The sequence below is a fragment of the Poecilia reticulata genome, unplaced genomic scaffold (genome assembly GCF_000633615.1).
Source record: "Poecilia reticulata strain Guanapo unplaced genomic scaffold, Guppy_female_1.0+MT scaffold_232, whole genome shotgun sequence".
NCBI lineage: Eukaryota > Metazoa > Chordata > Actinopteri > Cyprinodontiformes > Poeciliidae > Poecilia > Poecilia reticulata.
Window position 1 is genome coordinate 201012 of NW_007615026.1, and position 21894 is coordinate 222905.

Consider the following 21894-nt stretch of genomic DNA (forward strand, 5'->3'; position numbering starts at 1 on the left):
CCCCGCATGTTATCACGTTTCCAGCATTTATCCGTTTTTAAAAACTCTGCAGATTTTTTTCTCAGGTAAATTCATATTTTTCCTGTAAATGTTGAAGAAATGGTCTCTGCTCTGGTCGGGAACAGAAGTGGCTTTCAGCCAGCTGACCCTGCAGAAACAGGTGTGGGAGGGGCTCCACACAGCTTCCTGTATCTCCTGACCTGTTTCCGGCGTTCCAGGCTGAAGACCATCGACGTTGTGATCAGGAACGCCAACGATGCCGAAGAGTCGCTGCAGAGCCTGGAGTCGCGCCTGCGGGACGCGGCCAAGGTTCCGGCGTCGGAGCCGGAGGTGGAGGAGCAGCGCGGCCAGCTGAAGGTATCGACCCGATCCGTCCGGATTCTCTCACGCTCCGGCCTTCCTGGCGCTCCGGCTGACCGCCGCGTCTCTCCGCCCAGGCGCTGCGCGGCGAGGCCGAGGCCGACCGGGCCGTCTCCGACCGGCTGCAGGACGAGCTGCGGCGCGCGGCCGCCGTCGGCGACACGACGAGCCGGATCCACGGCGAACGCGACGACGAGCTGGAGCGGTACCGGCGGCTGGCGGCCGACCTGCTGGAGCGCCGGCAGAACCTGCTGGCCCAGACGGACCTGCGGCTGCGGGAGCTGCAGCAGCTGCAGCGCCGCATGCGCAGCCACAGGGAGAGCTGCGACTCGCTGAGCCGCTGGCTGGAAGACGTCCGGCGGAGACACCAGGACGTCCAGGACGTCCCCATCGGAGACGGAGCGGCGCTGCGGGACCGGCTGGTCCAGGAGGAGGTGGGGGGGTCAGGGTGTAAATCAATAAATAATAATCAATGTAGCAATAAAAACCTCTGATATACAATAACCACAGAAAAGTTTTGATAATATTTTTAAAACTTATTTCAGAAACTCCTGGAGGAGATGAAGAAGAACCGAGACGAAGTGGAGAGTTGTTATAAAAACGCCACGGCGTACATCGACTCCATCAAGGTGAGGGCGGCTGAGCAGCTGCTGGCGGAACCAGAGGTCCGGTCCGGTCGGTTCTGACCCATTTGGACTTTGTGTTCTGAAGGATTACGAGCTGCTGGTGCTGACCTACAGAGCGCTGCAGGATCCCTCGGCTTCTCCTCTGAAGAAACCACGGATGGAGACTTCCTCCGATGGCGTCATCCAGGAGGTCAGGGGGCGGGGCTTGAGGCGAGGGGGAGGGGCTGGAGGTGGGGGGCAGCACGCTGAGCCGTTTGGGTCCAGAACCTGATGTGTCTGTGTGTCTGCAGTACGTGTCGCTGCGGAGCCGCTACAGCGAGCTGATGACGCTCGCCGCACAGAGCGTCCGCTTCGTCACCGACGCGCAGCGCCGCCTGGAGGCCGACCAGGTGAGCGCAGCTCCCGCTGACCGGGCCGTTTTTACCCGCGGGTCCGGCCGACGGAACCGGTTCCCGCCCCGCCGCGGCGAAACCGTCCGTCCTCCGTGTCGACCATGTGACCCGGTCGGCAAACAGGAAGCCGGCGGGTCACATGACCGGCTGGCTCCGCCCCTTCCTGCCGGTTCTCCTTGGTTTCTAACTTTCTCTTCTGTTTGGCTCCTCTGACCTGCTGCATGGTGAATGTTCCCCCAGCACCCAGGTATTTAACAACGACATCACTTCCTGTCTGTGGGGAAAGTTCAGAATCTCAGAAATCTTTCAGATCCACTTTCATGTTGTTGAAATATTGATTAGTTTTTAAATCTGTAATTTCAGTTTTTTCAGTTTACTTAAGTTTTTAATTTTTTCTGAAATAAAATCTGAGCTTCATTATTTCAGAATTTAATGTTTATAAACCTGAACGGATCCAACAAACTGTCGTGGAACCAAGAAGGTCTGGTTCACAGCTGCTGGTTCTGACCCGGTCTGGCAGTTTCCACCAGAACTCAGGCAGAATGTTTCTGTGAGGAACCAAGAGCCACAGAGCCGCGTTCTGCAGGGACGCTTTAAACCGTGACACCAGAACCAAGCAGGAAACTTTATGGTTCCTCCTGAGCTGGACCAGTGAACTGGTTCAGTGAACTGGACCGGTGAACTGGACTGGTGAACTAGTTCAGAGAATTGGTCTGGTGAACTGGACCAGTGATCTGGTTCGGTGAACTGGTCAGGTGAACTTGACCAGTGAACTGGTCAGGTGAATCTGGAGGATCTGACGGTTTCTAGATGCTGATGTTCTTGTTTTGTTCAGCTCGTTCTGCTGCCTGCGTGTTGCCTTCATGTCCTCAGTCAGTGTGGGATTTCTCATTGTTCTCCGTTTGCTGGACGTTTCAGTTCCATGTCTGCATGATGCTCAGAACTTCCTGCTGGTTATTTTAAGTTTTTGGTGTAAAGCAGCAACATCTCCGAGTCGGTCTGAACCGTTTGGGTTTGACATCAGGATGGTTCTGAAATGAAGGAAGAATATTTCTAAACATCTGATATCTGGAGGTAAACCAAACAGAACGGTGCCGGTTTCTGGTTCTGACCCGGTACCAGAATCGGCTGGAGCGATGAGAGAAACGTCTGACTGCAGCAGGAACTCGACTCATGATTCAGAATCAGCTGGACCAGATGCAGATCACCCACATACTGGACATGATCTGATCTGCTGTCCAGCAGGGGGCAGCAGAGCCGGGTCAGAGCCTGGGTCCGTATGGAACGTCGGCGTGACGTTCCGACTGAAGTCGGTTTGAAAAGCATCGGATCCAGGAATCGAACCGCCGGACTCCGCTTTGGAAAGAAAAAAGGTTTTATGCTTTTCAGACGTCATAAAATATCAGAAACCAGACGAACCCGACGTTTCCATCGCTGCTCTGCTCATGGACTAGATTATTAATCTGGATTAAAGTTTCTTCCCTGAACTTCCTGTTTAGTTTATGAGCAGAAAGTTGAAGTTTAAACTCTCATAAAGCCTCTCAGCTGTAATCCTGCACGTCTAGTTGGTTGTTTTCTGAAGCTTCAGAAACCAGATGTTCCGTCATTTGATGTCAAACCAGATGTTTTCAGACTGTAATCCTAATCTGCTGCCTTCACATTAACAATCAAACAGCCCATGAATGAAAGCGTCAGTGGAGCCGCAGCGGGTCCTGCATGTTCCACTTCCTCCTCAGCAGGTCAAAGTTCCTCCAATGAGCCGTCATTGGATCCAGGTGAGACAGAACCGGGCCGTGCAGGACGCCGGGCCTCCAGGACCCACTGTGGCTCCGCTGGCCTTCGTCTCAGGACGGATTTCCTTCCTTAGCTCTAAACGGTTCTAAGAAGTTCTGCTGGATGGGATAAAAAGATGAAACCAGAAACTCAGTAGTTTACAGATGGTCCCTGAATGCACCGCCATCAGAGCGTTAAAAGGTCAAAGGTCCTTGAACCGACCCAAAACAGCACCGCTTTAAACGCCTCTAAAATAACTTTCCCCCAAAGAAAAAGTTTAACACTCGTTTACGTCCTGGTGCAGTGGATGCAGCGTCCAGCTCAGAACACACCCGCAGGTTCGATTCCCGGCCGGGTGACCTTTGCTTCTCTCAATACCCACTTTCCTGTCAATTCACTGTCAAATAAAGAGCCAATAAAACTTTTACATCCTTCTGATGATGACTTCCTCATGGAACAAAATAAAGTTTCATTAGAAGAAAATATTGTCTGAACATGAGGAAACAAATCCTGGAAACTTTCCTCAATATTTTGATATTTTCTGGTCATTTTTCAGATAATATTCAGATATTTTATCAGTAAATCAAGAATTGACAAAGAAATGATCAAAGTTAGAGAAAAATGTGTTTTCTGTAAAAAAGCATTTTTTTGTTCGTATTTATTTGTGAATCTTTTTCTCCAAACTCCAAATATCCCCATTTTGGACAATAAATTATTAGAAAATGAATGAATTACAGATTAAAAGATTTTCAGATTCCTCCAAAAATGTTCATATTCTGATATTTTTTCTTTCTCATGAGGAAATGATGTGAAGAACGAGAAAAACATTTCATGTGTTTTCCTTGGAAAGAAATTAGATATTTAGAAAACTGAAGAAACAATTATCTGAAGATGATTTCATATTTTTAACTTTTCTCAGATTTATTTATTTTTCCTGAAATAAATATTTTAAGATGACAAAATACGTCGTTATCTTGAGTTTTATTGTGTTAAAATAAAACATCCTGAAATGCTAATGTTCTGGGTGAGAGGCGGGGTCACCTGGACGGGTCACCTGGACGGGTCACAGGTCGCCAGTCTGTCGCAGGGCAACACAGAGACACACACACACACACACACACCTAGGGGCGATTTGGAGAGGCCAGTTAACCTGACAGTCATGTTTCTGGACTGTGGGAGGAAACCGGAGTACCTGGAGAAAACCCACCATGCAGGGAGAACATGGAGACTCCATGCAGAAAGACCAGGAATCGAACCCAGAACCTTCTTGCTGCAAGGCAGCAGCTCTACTCACTGCACCACTGTGCAGCCCCACATCTTGAAATATTTTTATTAATATTTGCTGAGAAGTGAGAAATAAACCACATCTTGTTTCTCCAGAAAACCTCCTAGACATGATTTAATGGAGGACGTAAAGCTCCATGTGTTTCTGTAGCTGTGCGTCTCTAATCTTCGTCCTCTTTGCTTCAACCCAACCAGAAAACATCGGAGCAGCTGAAAGAAGAGGAGAGGAGGAAGCTGGCCGAGGTTCAGGCCGAGTTGGACAAGCAGAAGCGGCTGGCTGAAGCTCAGGCTCAGTCGGCAGCCAGGGCGGAGCAGGAGGCGCAGGAGCTGAAGCTGCAGATGCAGCAGGAGGCCAGCAGGAGGCAGGGCGCCGCCGCCGACTCCGAGCAGCAGAAGAAGAACATCCAGCAGGAGCTGCAGCAGCTGAGGAGTCTGTCGGAGCAGGAGGCCAGGTCCAAGAGCCAGCAGCTGCAGGAGGCGCTGGACAGCCGCTCCAAGATCGAGGAGGAGATCCGCCTGGTCCGCATCCAGCTGGAGACCACCATGAGGCAGAAGACCTCCGCCGAGTCCGAGCTGCAGAGCCTCCGGGACCGGGCCGCCGAGGCCGACACGCTCCGCAGGGCCGCTCAGGACGAGGCGGAGCGGCTCCGCAGGCAGGTGGCAGAGGAGACCCAGAAGAAGAAAACCGCAGAGGAAGAGCTGAAGCGCAAAGCGGAAGCCGAGAGGGAGGCGGCCAAGCAGAAGCAGAAAGCCTTGGAGGAGCTGCAGAGGTTCAAAACGCAGGCGGAGGAGGCGGAGCGGCGCGTGAAGCAAGCCGAGGAGGAGCAGCTGAGGCAGGTCAAGGTGGTGGAGGAGGTAGCACAGCGGAGCGCCGCCACCCAGATGCAGACCAAGGCCTCGATGTTCACAGAGAAGACCACCCAGCTGGAGGAGTCGCTGAAGAAGGAGCAGGGCGCGGTGCTGCAGCTGCAGGAAGAAGCCGAGCGGCTGAGGAGGCTGCAGGATGAAGCCGACAGAGCCAGGCAGCAGGCGGAGCAGGAGCTGGAGACGTGGAGGCAAAAAGCCAACGAGGCGCTGCGCCTGCGGCTGCAGGCCGAGGAGGAAGCCCAGAAGAAGAGCCAGGCTCAGCAGGAGGCCGAGCGGCAGAAGGCTGAAGCCGAGCGAGACGCCAAGCGGAGGACCAAGGCGGAGGAGGCGGCGCTGAAGCAGAAGGACAGCGCCGAGAAGGAGCTGGAGAAGCAGCGGCAGTTCGCCGAGCAGATTGCTCAGCAGAAACTGTCTGCGGAGCAGGAGTGCATCCGCCTCAAGGCTGACTTTGAGCACGCCGACCAGCAGAGAGCGCTGCTGGACAGCGAGCTGCAGCGGCTGAAGAACGAGGTGGCCGCCGCAGAGAGCCAGAGGAAACAGCTGGAGGATGAGCTGGCCAGGGTCCGTGGAGAGATGGACACCCTGCTGCAGATGAAGGTCACAGCTGAGCAGGAGACGCTGTCCAAGTCGGAGAAGAGCAAGCAGCTGCTGGAGTCAGAGGCTCTGAAGATGAAGCAGCTGGCCGAGGAGGCGGCGCGGCTCCGAGCCGTCGCCGAGGAGGCCCAGAGGCAGCGGCAGAGGGCCGAGGAAGAGGCGGCACAGCAGAGGGCCGAGGCAGAGAAGATCCTCAAGGAGAAGCTGGCCGCCATCGACGAGGCCACGCAGGTGAAGACGCAGGCAGAGATCGCCCTGAAGGCCAAGGAGGCCGAGAACGAGAGGCTGAAGAGGAAGGCTGAGGAAGAGGCGTATCAGAGGAAGCTCCTGGAGGACCAGGCCGCCCAGCACAAGCAGCAGATCGAGGAGAAGATGAGTCAGCTGAAGGGCTCGTCCGAATCCGAGCTGGAGAGACAGAAGACGGTGGTGGAGGAAACTCTGAGGCAGAAGACCGTGGTGGAGGAGGAGATCCGCATCATCAGGCTCAACTTTGAGAAAGCAGCAAAGGAGAAGTCCAGCCTGGAGCAGGAGCTGAAGAAGCTGAAGGATGCTGCAGAGCAGACGCAGAAGAGCAGGCTGAAGGCCGAAGAAGAGGCGGAGAAACTGAAACAACTGGCAGCAAAGGAGGAGAAGAAGAGGAAGGAAGCTGAGGAGAAGGTGAAGAGGATCACTGCAGCAGAAGAAGAGGCGGCTCGCCAATGCAAGGCTGCTCAGCAGGAAGTGGAGCGGCTCAAGAAGAAGGCGGAAGAAGCCAACCAGCAGAGGAGCAACGCCGAGAAAGAGGCGGAGAGGCAGGTGGTCCTGGCCAACGAGGCGGCGCAGAAATGCAGCGCTGCAGAGCAGAAGGCCCAAAACGTCCTGAGCAAGAACAAAGAGGACGTCCTCTCTCAGGAGAAGCTCAGAGACGAGTTTAACAACGCAAAGAAGCTCGCCGAAGTCGCTGAGAAGGCCAAAGAGAAGGCCGAGAAAGAGGCGGCGTTGCTTCGCCAGAAAGCCGAGGAGGCCGAGAAGCAGAAAAAATCTGCAGAAGAAGAAGCCGCGAAACAGGCCAAGGCTCAACAAGATGCAGAGAGACTGAGGAAGGAGGCGGAGGACGAGGCATCGCGGCGGGCGGCAGCCGAAGCTGCGGCGCTGCAGCAGAAGCAGCAGGCGGACGCAGACATGGCCAAACACAAGAAGGAGGCGGAGCAGGCGCTGAAGCAGAAGTCTCAGGTAGAGAAGGAGCTGTCAGCCATCAAGCTGCAGCTGGAGGAAACGGACAAGCAGAAGGAGCTTCTGGACGCTGAGCTGCAGAGAGTTAAAGGAGAAGTCAACGACGCCGTCAAACAGAAAGCGCAGGTGGAGCAAGAACTCTCCAGAGTCAAGAATCAGATGGACGAGCTCCTCAAAGGCAAACTGAAGATCGAGGAGCAAAACCGCCTCCTCCTGCAGAAAGACCAAGACAACACCCAGAAGTTGCTCCAGGAGGAGGCCGAGAAGATGCAGCACCTGGCAGCAGAGGCCGCTCGGCTCGCAGTGGAGGCTGAAGATGCAGCCAGGCAGAGGCAGGCGGCTGAGGCAGACCTTGCTGAGCAGAGAGCGCTCGCTGAGAAGATGCTGAAGGAGAAGATGCAGGCCATCCAGGAGGCCACAAGACTGAAGGCTGAAGCTGAGGAGCTGCAGAAGCTGAAGGACCAGGCCCAGGAGACGGCTAAAAAACTGCAGCAGGACAAACAGCAGATCCAGCAGCGCCTCCATAAGGACACCGAAGACTTCCAGAAATCTCTGGAAGCGGAGCGCTCCAGGCAGCTGGAAGCGTCTGCTGAGGCAGAGAAGCTGAAGCTCAGAGTCATGGAGCTCAGCGCCGCCCAGACGAAAGCCGAGGGCGAGGTCAAGAAGTTCAGGAAGCAAGCCGATGAAGCTAGAGCTCGTCTGCAGGAGACCGAAAAACAGGCAACGGAAACCACGGTGCAGAAGCTGGAGACACAGAGGCTGCAGAGCACCAGAGAGGCCGACGATCTGAAGAGAGCCATCGCTGAGCTGGAGGACGAGAAGAAGAAGCTGAGAAAAGATGCTGAGGAGCTGCAGAAGAAAACCCAGCAGGTAGTTATTAAAATACAGAAACTGAGATGTTGATGTTAAGTTCATGTCTAAAAGTCATGACTGATTTTCTCTGACCAACTTTATCTTCCTTTCTTCTGACAGATGGCGACCGCCCAGCAGGAGCAGATTGAGCAGCAGAAGGTCATCCTTCAACAGTCGTTCCTCAGTGAGAAGGAGCTGCTGCTGAAGAGAGAGCGAGCCATTGAAGACGAGAAGAAAAAGCTGGAGAAGCAGTATGAGGAGGAGGTGAAGAAGGCCAAGGCGTTCAAAGAAGAACAGGAGCGCCAGCGCGCTCTCATGGAGGAGGAGAGGAAGAAGCTGCAGGCCGTGATGGACGTGGCTGTGAAGAAGCAGAAAGAGGCAGAAGAAGAGATGAAAGCCAAGCAGAGGGAGGTGGAGGAGCTTGAGAAGAAGAGGCTGGAACAAGAGAAACTCCTGGAGGACGAGAACAAGAAGCTCAGAGAGAAACTCCAGAGCCTGGAAGGAGCTTCTAAAACGGGAACAACCAAAACTAAGGAAATGGAAGTTCAGACGGATGACGTTCCCGAGGAGCAGCTGGTCTCCATGACGATTGTGGGAACAACCAGAGAGGTTCTGAATGGTGCCGTCGAAGTGGGCGGGGTGAAGAAAGATGGAGGATCTCCTTACACATTTGATGGAATCAGAGAGAAGGTTCCTGCAGAGAGACTCTTTGACCTCGGTGTCCTGACCAAGAAGGACATGGACAAACTAAGAAAAGGCAAAGTCACCGTGCAGGAGCTGGAGAAGACGGACAAAGTTCGATGGTGTCTGAAGGGCCAGAACTGCGTTGGAGGCATCCTGACTCCATCTAAGGCGAAGATGAGCATCTACAACGCCATGACAGAAAACAAGATCACTCCGGACTCTGCCACCATGCTTCTGGAGTCTCAAGCAGCTTCAGGCTTCATTGTTGATCCGGTGAAAAATAAACTTCTGTCTGTAGACGAGGCTGTTAAGGAGGAGTTAGTTGGGCCTGAGCTCCACAACCGGATGCTTTCTGCTGAGCGCGCAGCCACTGGCTTTAGAGATCCGTACACTGGAGCCAGAATCTCTCTGTTTGAGGCCATGAAGAAGGGCCTCATTGATAAAGAGCAAGCCACCAAATTCCTGGATGTGCAGCTCGCCACGGGTGGGATAGTGGATCCCATCAACAGTCACAGAGTCCCGCTTCAGGCAGCTTACAAGCAAGGCCACTTTGATGCAGACATGAACAAGAAACTCACGGATCCCAGTGAAGAGTCCAAGTCATTCACTGACCCCAGCACTCAGGAGCCACTCACCTACAAACAGCTGCTGGAGAGATGCACTAAAGACCCAGACACCGGCCTGCTGATGTTACCGGTGACCGAAAGAGCCGGTCAGAGAGAGAGAACCCTCACGGATATGGAGACTAAAGAGGTGTTCAGCAGATCCAATGTTGATGTTCCGTTCGGAAAGTTCAAAGGAAAGACTGTCACCATCTGGGAGGTGATAAATTCAGAGTATTTCACAGAGGAGCAAAGAAGAGAACTGATCCGTCAGTACAAGACAGGCAAGATCACCGTAGAGAAGGTCATCAAGATCGTCATCACTGTTGTGGAAGACAAGGAGAAGGACAGTGGAAATGTCTTCAATGGTCTGAGGGCTCCAGTGAGCGCCGCTGAGCTGCTAGAGTCTAAGATTATAAACAAAGACTTGTTCAACAAGCTGAGCAATGGGAAGATCTCAGTTAAAGAAGTTTCTGAGATGGATGCTGTGAAGAAAGCTCTGCAAGGAACGCCCAGCATCGCAGGTCTCCTGAATGAACCAACCAAAGAGAAAATGCCGTTCTATCAAGCCTTGAAAAAGGAATTACTCTCCCCAGAGACGGCTGTAAATCTCCTCGAAGCTCAAGCAGCAACAGGATTTATGATAGATCCTGTGAAAAATGAGCGTATGCCTGTCGATGAAGCTGTTAAATCAGGTCTTGTTGGTCCAGAGCTGCACGAACGCCTCCTGTCAGCAGAGCGAGCCGTCAGCGGCTACAGAGATCCCTACACAGGGAAAAAGGTGTCCGTTTTTGAAGCCATGAGCAAAGGCCTGGTAAAGAAAGACCAAGGCATCCGTCTGCTGGAAGCTCAGCTCTCAACAGGAGGAGTTATCGATCCCATTAAAAGCTGTCGCATCCCTAATGAAGTGGCCTGTAAGCGAGGATACTTTGATGAAGAAATCGACAAGACTCTGAATCAAAACACAGACGAGACAAAAGTTTTTTATGATCCCAACTCACAGCAGGATGCCACCTACGCACAACTCATGTATAAATGCGTCACAGACAAAGAAACTGGATTGCCATTACTTCCTCTGTCAAAGAAGGCTCCAAAGCCGAAGGAGGACAAACGCATAACAGAGGCCAAAACGAAAGAGGCCCTAAGCCAGAAGACAGTGGAGCTGGAATATGGACCCTTCAAAGGAAGAAAAGTCACAATCTGGGAAATCATAAACTCTAAGTACATCACTGAGGAACAGAGACTGGAGCTGATCCGTCAGTACAGGATGGGACTGGTAACAATCGAGAAGCTCATAAAGATTGTGATAACAACCATTGATGAAAAAGAGGACAAAACCAAGGAAGAAGCTTGTTTTGAAGGCCTGAGAGAACCAGTCACCGCCAGCTCTCTGTTTGATTCCAACATCATTGACAAGGCCACATTTGACCAACTCCAGCAGGGTAAGAAGGCTCCCAAAGAGGTTGGTCAGACTGACAGAGTCAGAAAGTACCTGCATGGCACTGACCGCATCGATGGCGTCGCCATGGAAGGCTCAGATGAGAAGTTAAGCATTTATGAAGCTATGAAACGGCGTGTTTTACAGCATAGCACTGGACTGGCTCTTCTTGAGGCCCAAGCTGGTACCGGATTTATAACCGATCCAGTAAAAAACCAGAAATATTCTGTGGATGATGCTGTGAAGGCTGGAGTTGTTGGTCCTGAGCTTCATGAGAAACTTCTGTCAGCTGAAAAAGCAGTGACGGGATACAAAGACCCATATACGGGCAACAAGATCTCCCTGTTCCAGGCCATGAAGAAGGAACTGGTGTTAAGGGAGCATGCTATTCCTATTCTAGAAGCTCAGATCACAACTGGTGGAATAATCGATCCAGTCAGCAGCCATCGGGTTCCCAGTGATGCAGCCATCCAGCGTGGCTTCTTCAGCAAAGAAATGTTGAAATCATTCAGTGAAGAGACAGGTGACATGAAAGGCTTCACCAACCCCAACACCAACCAACGGGTAACTTACAGCCAGCTGCTGGAGAAATGCAGAAGAGACCCCAACACTGGTCTGTGCTACCTGCCTCTGTCAAAAGTTGAAGCTCCTGCAGTGACCGAGAAATCCTATGAGTACACAGAGGAGCAAGCTCAACAAGACCTAGCCAACACTCAGATTGAGATCCCTCATCAGAGCTTTGCAGGAAAGAGCTTAACCATCTGGGAGGTGATGAACTCAAACTTGCTTCCTGAAGAGGAGAGGCGGCGGCTCCTGGAGCAGTACCGCCTGGGCCAGATCACAAAGGAAAGGATGCTCATCATCATCATCGAAATCATTGAGCAAAGAGAAACTCTGAAGCTGGAGCATAGCATGTCATGTGACGTGATCAGGAGAAAGGTTACTATCGAGGAGCTGTTCAGCGCTCGGATTATTGACCTGCAGACGTACAATCTCCTGAAACAGGAGAAGATGAGCGTCCAGGAGGTGATGGAGATGCCGTCAGTGAAGCAGTACCTCTTTGGAACAGGTTGCATTGCGGGAATCATGTCAGACAGTCCTCCTAAAATCAGCATTTACCAGGCTATGAAGAATGGCCAGATAAAGCCTGAAGTCGCTGTGAAACTTCTCGAGGCGCAGGCAGCAACAGGATTCATGATCGACCCTGTGAAAGATGAGCTCCTAACCGTTGATGAAGCTGTACGCAAGGGTCTTGTTGGGCCTGAGATCCATGACAAACTGCTCTCAGCTGAGCGTGCAGTAACAGGATACAAGGATCCGTACAGCGGAAAAGTCATTTCTCTCTTCCAGGCCATGAAGAAAGACCTGGTTTCCGAAGAATATGCCTTGAGGCTTTTGGAAGCCCAGAATGCCACTGGAGGACTGATGGATCCGGAGTACTACTTCCACCTTCCCCTAGATGTGGCCATGCAGCGTGGCTACATTAACAAAGAAACCCTTGACAGGATAACTGAACCTACGGCGGACATCCGAGGTTACATTGACCCAACAACAGATGAGAAACAGACTTACGCTCAGCTGCTGAAGAGATGCAGGGTTGATAAAGAAAGTGGACTCCAGCTGCTTTCCCTGGCAGACAGACGACTTCTCTTCAAGGGTCTCAGAAAAACCATTCCTGCAGATGAGCTCCTCCGTTCACAGATTATTGACCAGAAGACCTACAGCGAGCTCATTGAAGGCATCATCACGGTGGAGGAGGTCAGCAGAGACCTGAAGAAGTACCTCGAGGGCACCAGCTGCATAGCAGGCGTTTATGTCGAATCTACCAAAGACCGTCTTTCTATTTACCAAGCAATGAAGAAGAACATGATCAGGCCGGGAACCGCCTTTGAGCTGCTTGAAGCTCAAGCTGCTACAGGATATGTGATTGACCCCATCAAGAACCTGAAACTGAATGTCACAGAGGCTGTTAAAATGGCCGTTGTTGGCCCAGAGTTTAAAGACAAACTCCTCTCAGCTGAACGAGCCGTCACAGGCTACAGAGACCCTTACTCTGGCCAGGTAGTCTCTCTGTTCCAGGCTATGAAAAAGAATCTGATTCTGAAAGACCATGGCATTCGCCTGCTGGAGGCCCAGATCGCTACCGGGGGGATCATCGATCCCCAGGAGAGCCACCGTTTGCCCGTTGAAACAGCATATGAACGTGGCCTCTTTGATGAGGAAATGAACACGATTCTCACTGATCCCTCTGATGACACAAAGGGCTTCTTTGACCCAAACACAGAGGAAAACCTCACCTACCTGCAGCTGATGGAGAGATGCATGACTGACCCAGAGACCAGCCTTCGTCTCCTGCTGCTGAAAGAGAAGAAACGCGAGAGGAAGACGTCGTCCAAGTCTTCGGTTCGTAAACGAAGGGTTGTCATTGTCGATCCAGAATCAGGCAAAGAGATGTCCGTTTATGAAGCGTACCAAAAAGGTCTGATTGATCACCAGACCTATATAGAGCTTTCAGAGCAGGAGTGTGAGTGGGAGGAGATAACGATAACCTCCTCGGATGGAGTCGTAAAGTCCATGATCATCGACAGAAGGTCTGGACGGCAATATGACATTGACGATGCCATCACAAGAGGCCTGATAGATAAGTCTGCTCTGGATCAGTACCGAGCCGGAACCCTGTCCATCACAGAGTTCGCAGACATGCTGTCTGGAAACATGAGCGGCAGTAGATCACGCTCATCTTCCTTTGGCTCCTCTTCCTCCTACACCGCCAGCCCGGTGCCTTCCATAAAAACTCCCGCAACCACGTGGAATGACCCAACTGAGGAGACCGGGCCTGTGGCCGGGATACTGGACACAGACACACTGGAGAAGGTTTCCATCACAGAGGCTATTCACCGAAATCTTGTGGACAACATAACAGGTCAAAGGCTCCTGGAAGCTCAGGCCTGCACTGGAGGGATCATTGACCCGAACACAGGAGAGAAGTTCTCTGTGGCTGATGCAATGAATAAAGGGCTGGTGGATAAGATCATGGTGGACCGCATCAGTTTAGCCCAGAAGGCGCACAATGGGTTTGAAGATCCCCGAACTAAGAGCAAAATGTCTGCTGCTCAAGCTCTGAAGAAAGGATGGCTTTACTACGAAGCCGGACAGCGGTTCCTTGAGGTCCAGTATCTCACCGGTGGGCTGATTGAACCAGATGCTTCTGGTAGAGTCTCCATTGATGAGGCTTTGAAGAAGGGCACCTTAGACGCCCGCACCGCCCAGAAGTTACGAGATGTCAGCGCGTATTCCAAGTACCTCACCTGCCCCAAAACCAAGCTCAAGATCTCCTACAAGGACGCCATGGAGAGAAGCATGACCGAGGAGGGAACCGGTCTGCGGCTGCTCGAAGCTTCGTCTCAGTCCACCAAAGGCCTTTACAGTCCGTATAGCATCAGCGGCTCTGGCTCTGCGACCGGATCCCGTTCTGGTTCCAGAACCGGCTCCAGGTCCGGCTCCCGGAGAGGAAGCTTTGATGCCACAGGGTCGAGTTTCACAACAACCTTCTCGTCGTCATCCTACGGTTCGCCGAGCTACAGCCGGCGGTACTGAGCAGGAGGCGGAGCAACGCTCACCAGATGCCTGCATCCCTGTGGAATAAAGACCTCCTTTATTCTGCTCTGCATGGGGGTGTTAGAAAAAACTTTCCTTTTTCCACCAATATATTCATTCGCTTTATTGTATATCTTACACTGTATGGCACCTCATCAGATCCATTGTCATGTACTGTAAGCAGTACAGCCGACCACCTAACAGGACTAACAGTTTTAAAATAAACATCTAGTCTTCTGGAAACACATTTATTTCCTAGAAAAATCGTTAGCAGAACCAGACTGGATGTACAAACTAGGGTTTCTGAACATGTATATTTCTGAAAGGACAAAAAGCTTCTCTGCAGAGCAGAATATGGAGTCTATCGATAGTCTGCCTCAAGAACGCCAAGCTTCAAGATCTTCTCTCTCCTGAGCCACACTGCCATATTTACACTATAAACCCAACTTCATAACCATGAACCCTGCAGTCGGAGCAACATGTGCACACTGTGAGATGGACACATAGCAAGAGAGACCTGGGGACACTTTGACCAACACCAATAAATCCCTGCTGTTCTGAATGGCAGAAAGGTAAATCTAGAGAGAAGCATTTCTGATCTGATGCCAGATTGTTGGAATCTGATGTTTGGTCCTGTTCCAGGAAACGCCTTCGGCCTTCAGCTGGTCTCTGCTCAGACATCAGCGCTGGACTCCAGCGGACGCTGCTCCTGCTCGGTCTGCTTGCTTAGCAAATGCTCCTCGCCTTTCACTGGGAGACGCTGCAGACCTCAAACTGGTGAGCAGGTTTCCAGTCCGGCTGCAGAAGAAACACCGAAACTTGTTAGCCAAGATTAAGATCATAACATTGACTTTATTTCCCAGGCGATTTATGGCGACGGTAGCGATGATTAGTAAAACATTTCTTTGGGAAAGATCTTCAAGCTTCGCAGCTCAGCCAGTTTTTATATTTGACACTAAACAGCCTCGTTTTGATGGTAGAGCAGCACATTTGATCTATAGCTCCTTTTATTTTCATACTCTATATTTCTGCTTTGCATGATTTACTAACATATAAAGACATAACAGCTATATCCTTTAAAAGCTTATGTTTTGCTGTGTTTGAGGGTTGAAGGATGTTTTAGAGTCATCCAGCCTTGTTGGTGTATTTATAACTAAATGAGACGAGAACATTTATTGTTGCACATTAAGCCTGTAAATAAACACAAAAATGAAAAGAACTAAATCCGTTTCTTTCATTTTGTTTTGTTTGCCGTATGAATAAAGACTGAAAAATCACTTCTAAAGTAAACATACAAGGTTTAGTTTTTCTAATGAATGTAAGTAAAATGAAACCATCCAACTTCAAACGGCTGCTGAAATAATAGATTTAATATATTAATATATATATATATATATATAATATATCCACTTTAAATATCAATCAACCTACAATATTAAAATCAAATGATATTTTGGGGGATTTAACCCTTAAAAGCTGTTAAGAGTAGTTACATTTCTACAAAGTAGTCAATGATTATTATTATATTTGTGTTGTCAGAAATGTAGGAGTCCACTTCCTACAATCAGCACTAAGGATATTATATATTGCCACATTTTTCATTTTAAACAGAATAATCATAATGTCATTTATTTTCTATTAAGTCAAACAGATTCAAGGCAAACTTTAGATTCTTTGGACAAAACAATTGTAAAAATATGAAATATTGATATTTTTGCATTTTTTTCTTTTAACCTGAAATATTATCAAATAATATTTTTCATATTTTGGAGATTTTAGTTATTTAAAGTCTCATATGATTAAATGTTTTATAGAAGTTATAAAAAAGAAAATAAACAAAAAAAGATTGTTATATGAAAATATTCTGCAAGTCTTTCATAAGATTTGTTAATTTGTCTTTGTTCTTTATGTCTGAGTTTATTGAAAATGAAGCTATTCATATAAATGACTCACCCTGTCATCGGTCGCTACGGAGATGAACGGATGAACCACTTAAAGCTGCCATGTTTTAATCTGAAACCTTTAACTTTACAGCACAGAGTCAGTCTGAGGTTTTACCAAACCAAACTAAATCAAACTTTGATCAGACTTTTACATCTGAAACCATTTTATTTTTGAAGTGATGATGTAAAGTATTTTTTGGATTATACTTTAGTTTGGCCACAACAGAAGATGATACCTGCAACCTTCTCAATCTGAGGCTTTTGCTGAAATGTAGATTTAGTTCTAAATTTTCCATAAAATCAGATTTTTGACTTCCAGCTGTGGAGTTTCCACTGAGCCCATGTGTTGCATAAATGCATAGAAATAAAATAATTACTGAACAGAAGAAAATGCATTAAAGATGAATGTTTATTGTGACTAAATCTGATTAAAGAATTAAAGCCCAGCAAAGTTTGAGTGGAGGTTCATCTGTTTTGATGACCAGCAACACGGTGAGATACTTTCAATATTTTTATTTACTTTATTTAATGCTAGCGTGAGAAAGTTTTATTATCAATGAAATCTCTGCATTAGTAAATGTAATAAAATGACCATTTTTATATATTATTGTTGTTTTGATGGAGCCATGAGGGTCACGTCGGAATTCCAGCCAATCAGGTCCCGGGACCCACGTGGGGCCTCTGGCCCCGGCGCCACACCTGGACTGGGTTGGAATCCCCGCAGCTGGTACCATGGTGACAAGGGCGGCCTCTGATTGGTCGGCTCGGTGGGACATTGATACTTTCTCACCGAGACTCGATGGTGATTTAAACTCAACCCGAGCAGGCTGGGTGATTCCCGCCATGTCCGAACCGCGGCAGCCCAAATGCTCCCGGTGCCGGCACCACGGCTTCATCATCCGGAAGAAGGGCCACAGCAGGTGCTGCCCGTTCTCCGGCTGTGAGTGCTGGAAGTGCGGCCTGATCACCCGGCGGACCCAGGTCAATGCGCTCCAGCGGAACCTGAGCAGAACCCGAGATCGGCCCCGGAACCCAAAGCCGCGGGCCGAATGCAGGGCGGCGGGAGACCCCGATGCTGCCGCCGGGACCCGGGACCCGGACGGTTTGGGTCCAGATGTCCGGAACCAGCGGCCGGACCCGCGAGGAGAACCCGGTTCCGGTCCGGACGGCAGAAATGTTCCGACCTGTAAGAACTTCCAACACGATATTCAGTAAAAAACTTATTTTTAAACAATCTCCCGGTTTTTGAGCTAAAAACCAAACATTTAACATTTATTCTATTTTTATTCATTTTGATCTAAAACCTGATTGTATGTTTCAATAAAAACCACTGGGAATAAAAGTCGCTCCATTTATTAGCTGAATATTAAGTATAAAGTAGAATCTGTTCAGCGAGTCAGTAAAAATATCAATATGAGCATAAAATGAATTAAAATACGAATTTCTGTTAAATGCAGGAAGATTAAAATATTTAGGAGTTAATATTTTCAGCTGAAGTTTCAGTTCAACTGAAATTCTGGTGGATAATAATTCATCATTTTGGTGAATTTTTGGGATAAAACACGGGAGAATGTGAATTTATTGAATTTGTTTTCAATATTTGCCAACAGAATTATTAACTAGCGCTTTACAGAAATTTATGGCAACCGAAATTATCAGTGGATTAAATAATGAAGTAAATGTTGTTTCCATATTTTATTTTTAATAAGAATTAAAAGTCCTAACATGAGGATCTTTTCCTCCCCCTGCCAGGTCTTCCTCCTCCTCCTCCTCCTCTTCCTCAGTTCCTCTCCCCCCTGTCCCGCTCCTCCTTGGCTCCGCCCCCTGACCTCCTGCTCCACCTGCCGTTTCTACCTGCGCTCCCTTCCGGCCTGTATGACGACCTCTGCAGGCCGCTGATGATCCCGCACTTCCTGTCATACCCGGCCCCGCCAGCAGAGGTCAGACTGCGGCGCTCTGCTCAGCTGTCAGGCTCAGCTCTATAGACATAGCTGTGCATAGACATAATATAAGGATAATAATAATGTTATATTATGTCAATGTAGCTGTGTCTGAATTCACGGTCTGCATCCTTCGAAGGACGGATTTGTAGGCCGATTACGTCATAGCGTGGCGACAAGGCCTGTCCGAATTCAAAGACTCCTTCAAATGCGTCCTTCTTTTCCCCAGATGTGAAGGGTGCGTCCGGTGTGTCCTTCACGGCCCACGATATCCCATAATTCATTGCGGGTTCCAACTGGGCGTTCAGGCAGAGCGTCAATGGCGGTGAATAGCGACAGATTATTTAGCTATACAACACTTTAAATGACACAACGTGATTTGGTACAACGTTTTTAGGCGAGAATGTAAGTGTGTAAATCTCAAATATCTGCTCGGTTCATCAATACATCACCTAAATGCAATATTGCTCTGACATCTTCGGACCTGTCTGCTCCCGCTGCGTTAGCATCCAGCTCCCCCCGCCAGCTGTCAACTTACCGGGCGCTCCGGGTTCGGTTCACCGAGAGAAAACGCCTAACTCCCGGCACACTGTTATAAAAACTCCCGCTAGCTTAGCTTTCCCCAATGCATGGGAGTTAAACACCGATATTATTCAAACAGGTCTGGTTGAAAAATGTTTGCTAAAAGTGCGGTACATATTTGAACATTTTAGAATCAAACTAAGAGATTTCCTTTTTACTATGGAACATCCTTTACTATAAAAGGTGAAGAATAATATAGAAAGCAGTAATACATGACTGAAAAACAAACTTCGGCTCCGTTGTTGTTTTTTCTTCTCCGCTCTCTGCTTCACGCTGTCACGGTTGCTAGGCAACATGAGTTACGCTGAGGTGGGGGCGGGGCAGTTGGTGAAGGCTACACCTGTCCGAATCCACTGATATTTTCCTCCCGGTCTTGGTTTATTCCCGGCCTCCGATGGACCCGTCCTACGTAACATTGAAGCAATATTTTCAAAACATTTAAAATTATTTAAATGATTGAATATGACTTAACGTTTAACAGAGGATACTGTGCCTCGTGTAACAGCATGAATGACCACTTTTTGTATCGGTTGGTCACAAGATAAAGCATTTATTTACAGGATTGTTCGGAAATTAACGGTCCCGATGTGAAACTCCGAGGCTTCAGGAGGGACCAGTAAAGAACAGCTGGCCGAAATTAGTGTTCATAAATCGGATCCACCTTGAGCTGAACGTCCCTTTTACTCCGCGGAGCCGAACATCCGGTAACCAACTTGAAAACAACTTCATGAGGTCGGTAACCATGAAAACACGGAGTTCTGACTAGTTTGTTTTGGTCTGTGGACACCAAAAATGGCGCCGAGCGACGCAAACGTCATACGCTGTGACGTCAGCTCCAAAGCTCTATTGTCGCTGACGAGATTTAGGGCGGCCATCTTGGAGCGGTCCACCACTCCACTCAGCGTTATGTGTTTAGCAGAACAATGACGTATCAGCGCATTTAATCGATTATAACACGCTTTTTATTACTGGAAACCATATTCAATCATCTATCAAAGCTACATTTATAAACAATTGTATTATTTAAGTATGTTTTTAATACATAGTTCAGCATATTTAAATATGCTTAGTGGCTATAACAATAGAATAGGATGGAATATTCTGATATTAATGAATGATGAGCAGATTAAGTATACAGCCGTTCATAATTTATTTAATAAATTATTTATTAATATCAATACATATTTATATAACTATACAAACAGGAATAAAATAAAATAATGATTAATACTGAATAATTGGATACATGCTTCTATCTATCTATATATATATGTAGATATATATATATTTGTTTTTTACTTTTTATTATTATATAAACATACAATCAGCTCCATAAAGGTACCGTAATGTATACATTATAAGATCAGAGAACCAAATGTCAGCAGAGCCAGACGGTCTACTCTTATATTATGTATGCTCAGCTCACCTGCTGCTTCTTGTCTCTTCTTCTTTTCAGGACTGCAGGCTGGTCTTCCTCCCGCTCCACCCTGCTCCTGAAGCGCCCCCTGCAGGCTGCGGGTCCAACAGCAGACCCTGAAGGATCGGCGGCTTCTGTCCAGCGCTTCCTGTTCCAGTTCCAGTTCAAAGCTTCTTGTTGTCGCTGTTTGGTTCAGAGGGGGTTAAACTGAAAGTTTGTTACATGAAATAAAATGCAGAGCTGCAGCTCATGACCACGATCTGCTCCGTTTGGTTTCTGGCTCTCAGAACCGAATCTGGGCCAGAGCCGCTGTTACTCCTGCTGGCATTCATGTTACTGCATAGACTGACCCAGAACCACGTCCTGGTTCTGGATGGTTCTGATCAGCGGTTCAGAGGCTCATTTAGATCCTGTGAGGAGGAAACAGGAATCTGTAGTTTTTTAGTTTTAATGATTTGATGGGTAGGATTTGGGTGTTTCATAGGTCCGTCCAGCAGGGGGTGCAGTAGCACCGTGTTCCATTCAGTCTGCCCTTCGAAACTGGACTCAGCGGTCCTGCAGAACCTGTGGTTCTGGCCCAGTCCATCAGAGAACATCTAGCATCTATTTCTGTGTTTTTACGTAATAAACATTAAAATGTAAACCTGACTTCCTGTGGATGAAAGTTTGTGACATTAAATAATAAAATGTTTTCATAGCAGCAGCATGTCGGTTGCAGCTGCAGAGAGAGGCTGAGTTTGGACCGGAACCAGTGGGGCGGCCGGGTTCACAGCGCCTTCCTGAGGACGATCCGGTTCTGATCCGGGGTCTGGTCGTTTTCCTGTCGCAGAATGATGCTGAGGAAGTTCAGCTCAAAATGTTCAAACTTTAATGGTTCTGCACCACCAGGCCATGTGGCTGCAGCTCACAGCATCACCCCTCCCCCGCCGTGCTTCAGGTAACAGCTGTTCTAGCTGATGTGTCTGGTTTCCTCCAGCTTGTCTCTGCTAACCTCGGTCCGGCGGCCATCTTGTTTCTAGAGAGAGGATGCTTTCTCCTTCAGCCCTTCCAAGCAGCCATGCTGGTTCAGTGTCATCATGACCTTTGACCTGTTTAGGGTCGCAGTGCATGGTGCTGACTCAGCTCTGCTTTGTGCTCGGTTCTGGTATTTGTCACCAGGGTGTGACCCGCAGAGATCGGCTCCTCCAGTGACCTTTGACATGACAGAACCGCTGCTGTAAGCTGAAACCTTTTGCAGCAGCAGATTACTGTAAAAACAAACATTAGCATGCTAACCCCTCAGCTCGCATGTTTCCCATCAGCCATTGGACATTTTTCAAGATGGCCACCGTTTTTGAGCCAATTATTGTTATAAAATGTTCCCCTTTTTTAAGACTTGAGTGAACTTTCTGTCACATTGAAGGTTCTGGTTCTGACCCTGAAAAGATCAGGAGAAGGATTGGGTCCTAAAAACGTCATCATACATTCTGGGTGTCATCGCATGTCAGACACCCATCCTCCTTCAATGGGGACCGTCTCCAGGTGTGGGACCGTCTCCTGGTGTGGGACCGTCTCCTAGTGTGGAACCGTCTCCAGGTGTGGGACCGTCTCCTGGTTGAGGACCGTCTCCTGGTGTGGAACCGTCTCCTGGTTGAGGACCGTCTCCTGGTGTGCAACCGTCTCCTGGTTGAGGACCGTCTCCGGGTGTGGAACCGTCTCCTGGTGTGGAACCAACTCCAGGTGTTGGAACGT

At 49.0% G+C, this 21894-nt stretch overlaps 2 protein-coding genes across 2 annotated transcripts in view; both read left to right on the top strand.

Annotated features, from left to right (window-relative positions):
• Window positions 1-15505, top strand: part of LOC103460343 (plectin) — a 33011-nt gene extending 17506 nt beyond the window's left edge. Inside the window, exons 4-11 of the mRNA XM_017303252.1 lie at window positions 219-357; window positions 438-794; window positions 906-989; window positions 1072-1176; window positions 1277-1375; window positions 4631-7978; window positions 8081-14853; window positions 14924-15505. Of these exons, the coding sequence (XP_017158741.1) occupies window positions 219-357; window positions 438-794; window positions 906-989; window positions 1072-1176; window positions 1277-1375; window positions 4631-7978; window positions 8081-14281 (10333 nt within the window). The 3' untranslated portion in view covers window positions 14282-14853; window positions 14924-15505. The remainder of the gene's footprint in view (window positions 1-218; window positions 358-437; window positions 795-905; window positions 990-1071; window positions 1177-1276; window positions 1376-4630; window positions 7979-8080; window positions 14854-14923) is intronic.
• Window positions 15506-16173: 668 nt separating this feature from the next.
• On the top strand, window positions 16174-20811 carry LOC103460331 (doublesex- and mab-3-related transcription factor C2). The gene is made up of 3 exons (XM_008402431.2): window positions 16174-17410; window positions 17977-18164; window positions 20203-20811. Exons 1-3 carry the CDS (start codon window positions 16957-16959, stop codon window positions 20281-20283), a joined length of 723 nt encoding a protein of 240 aa, XP_008400653.1. The 5' UTR covers window positions 16174-16956; the 3' UTR covers window positions 20284-20811.
• Window positions 20812-21894: the final 1083 nt, after the last annotated feature.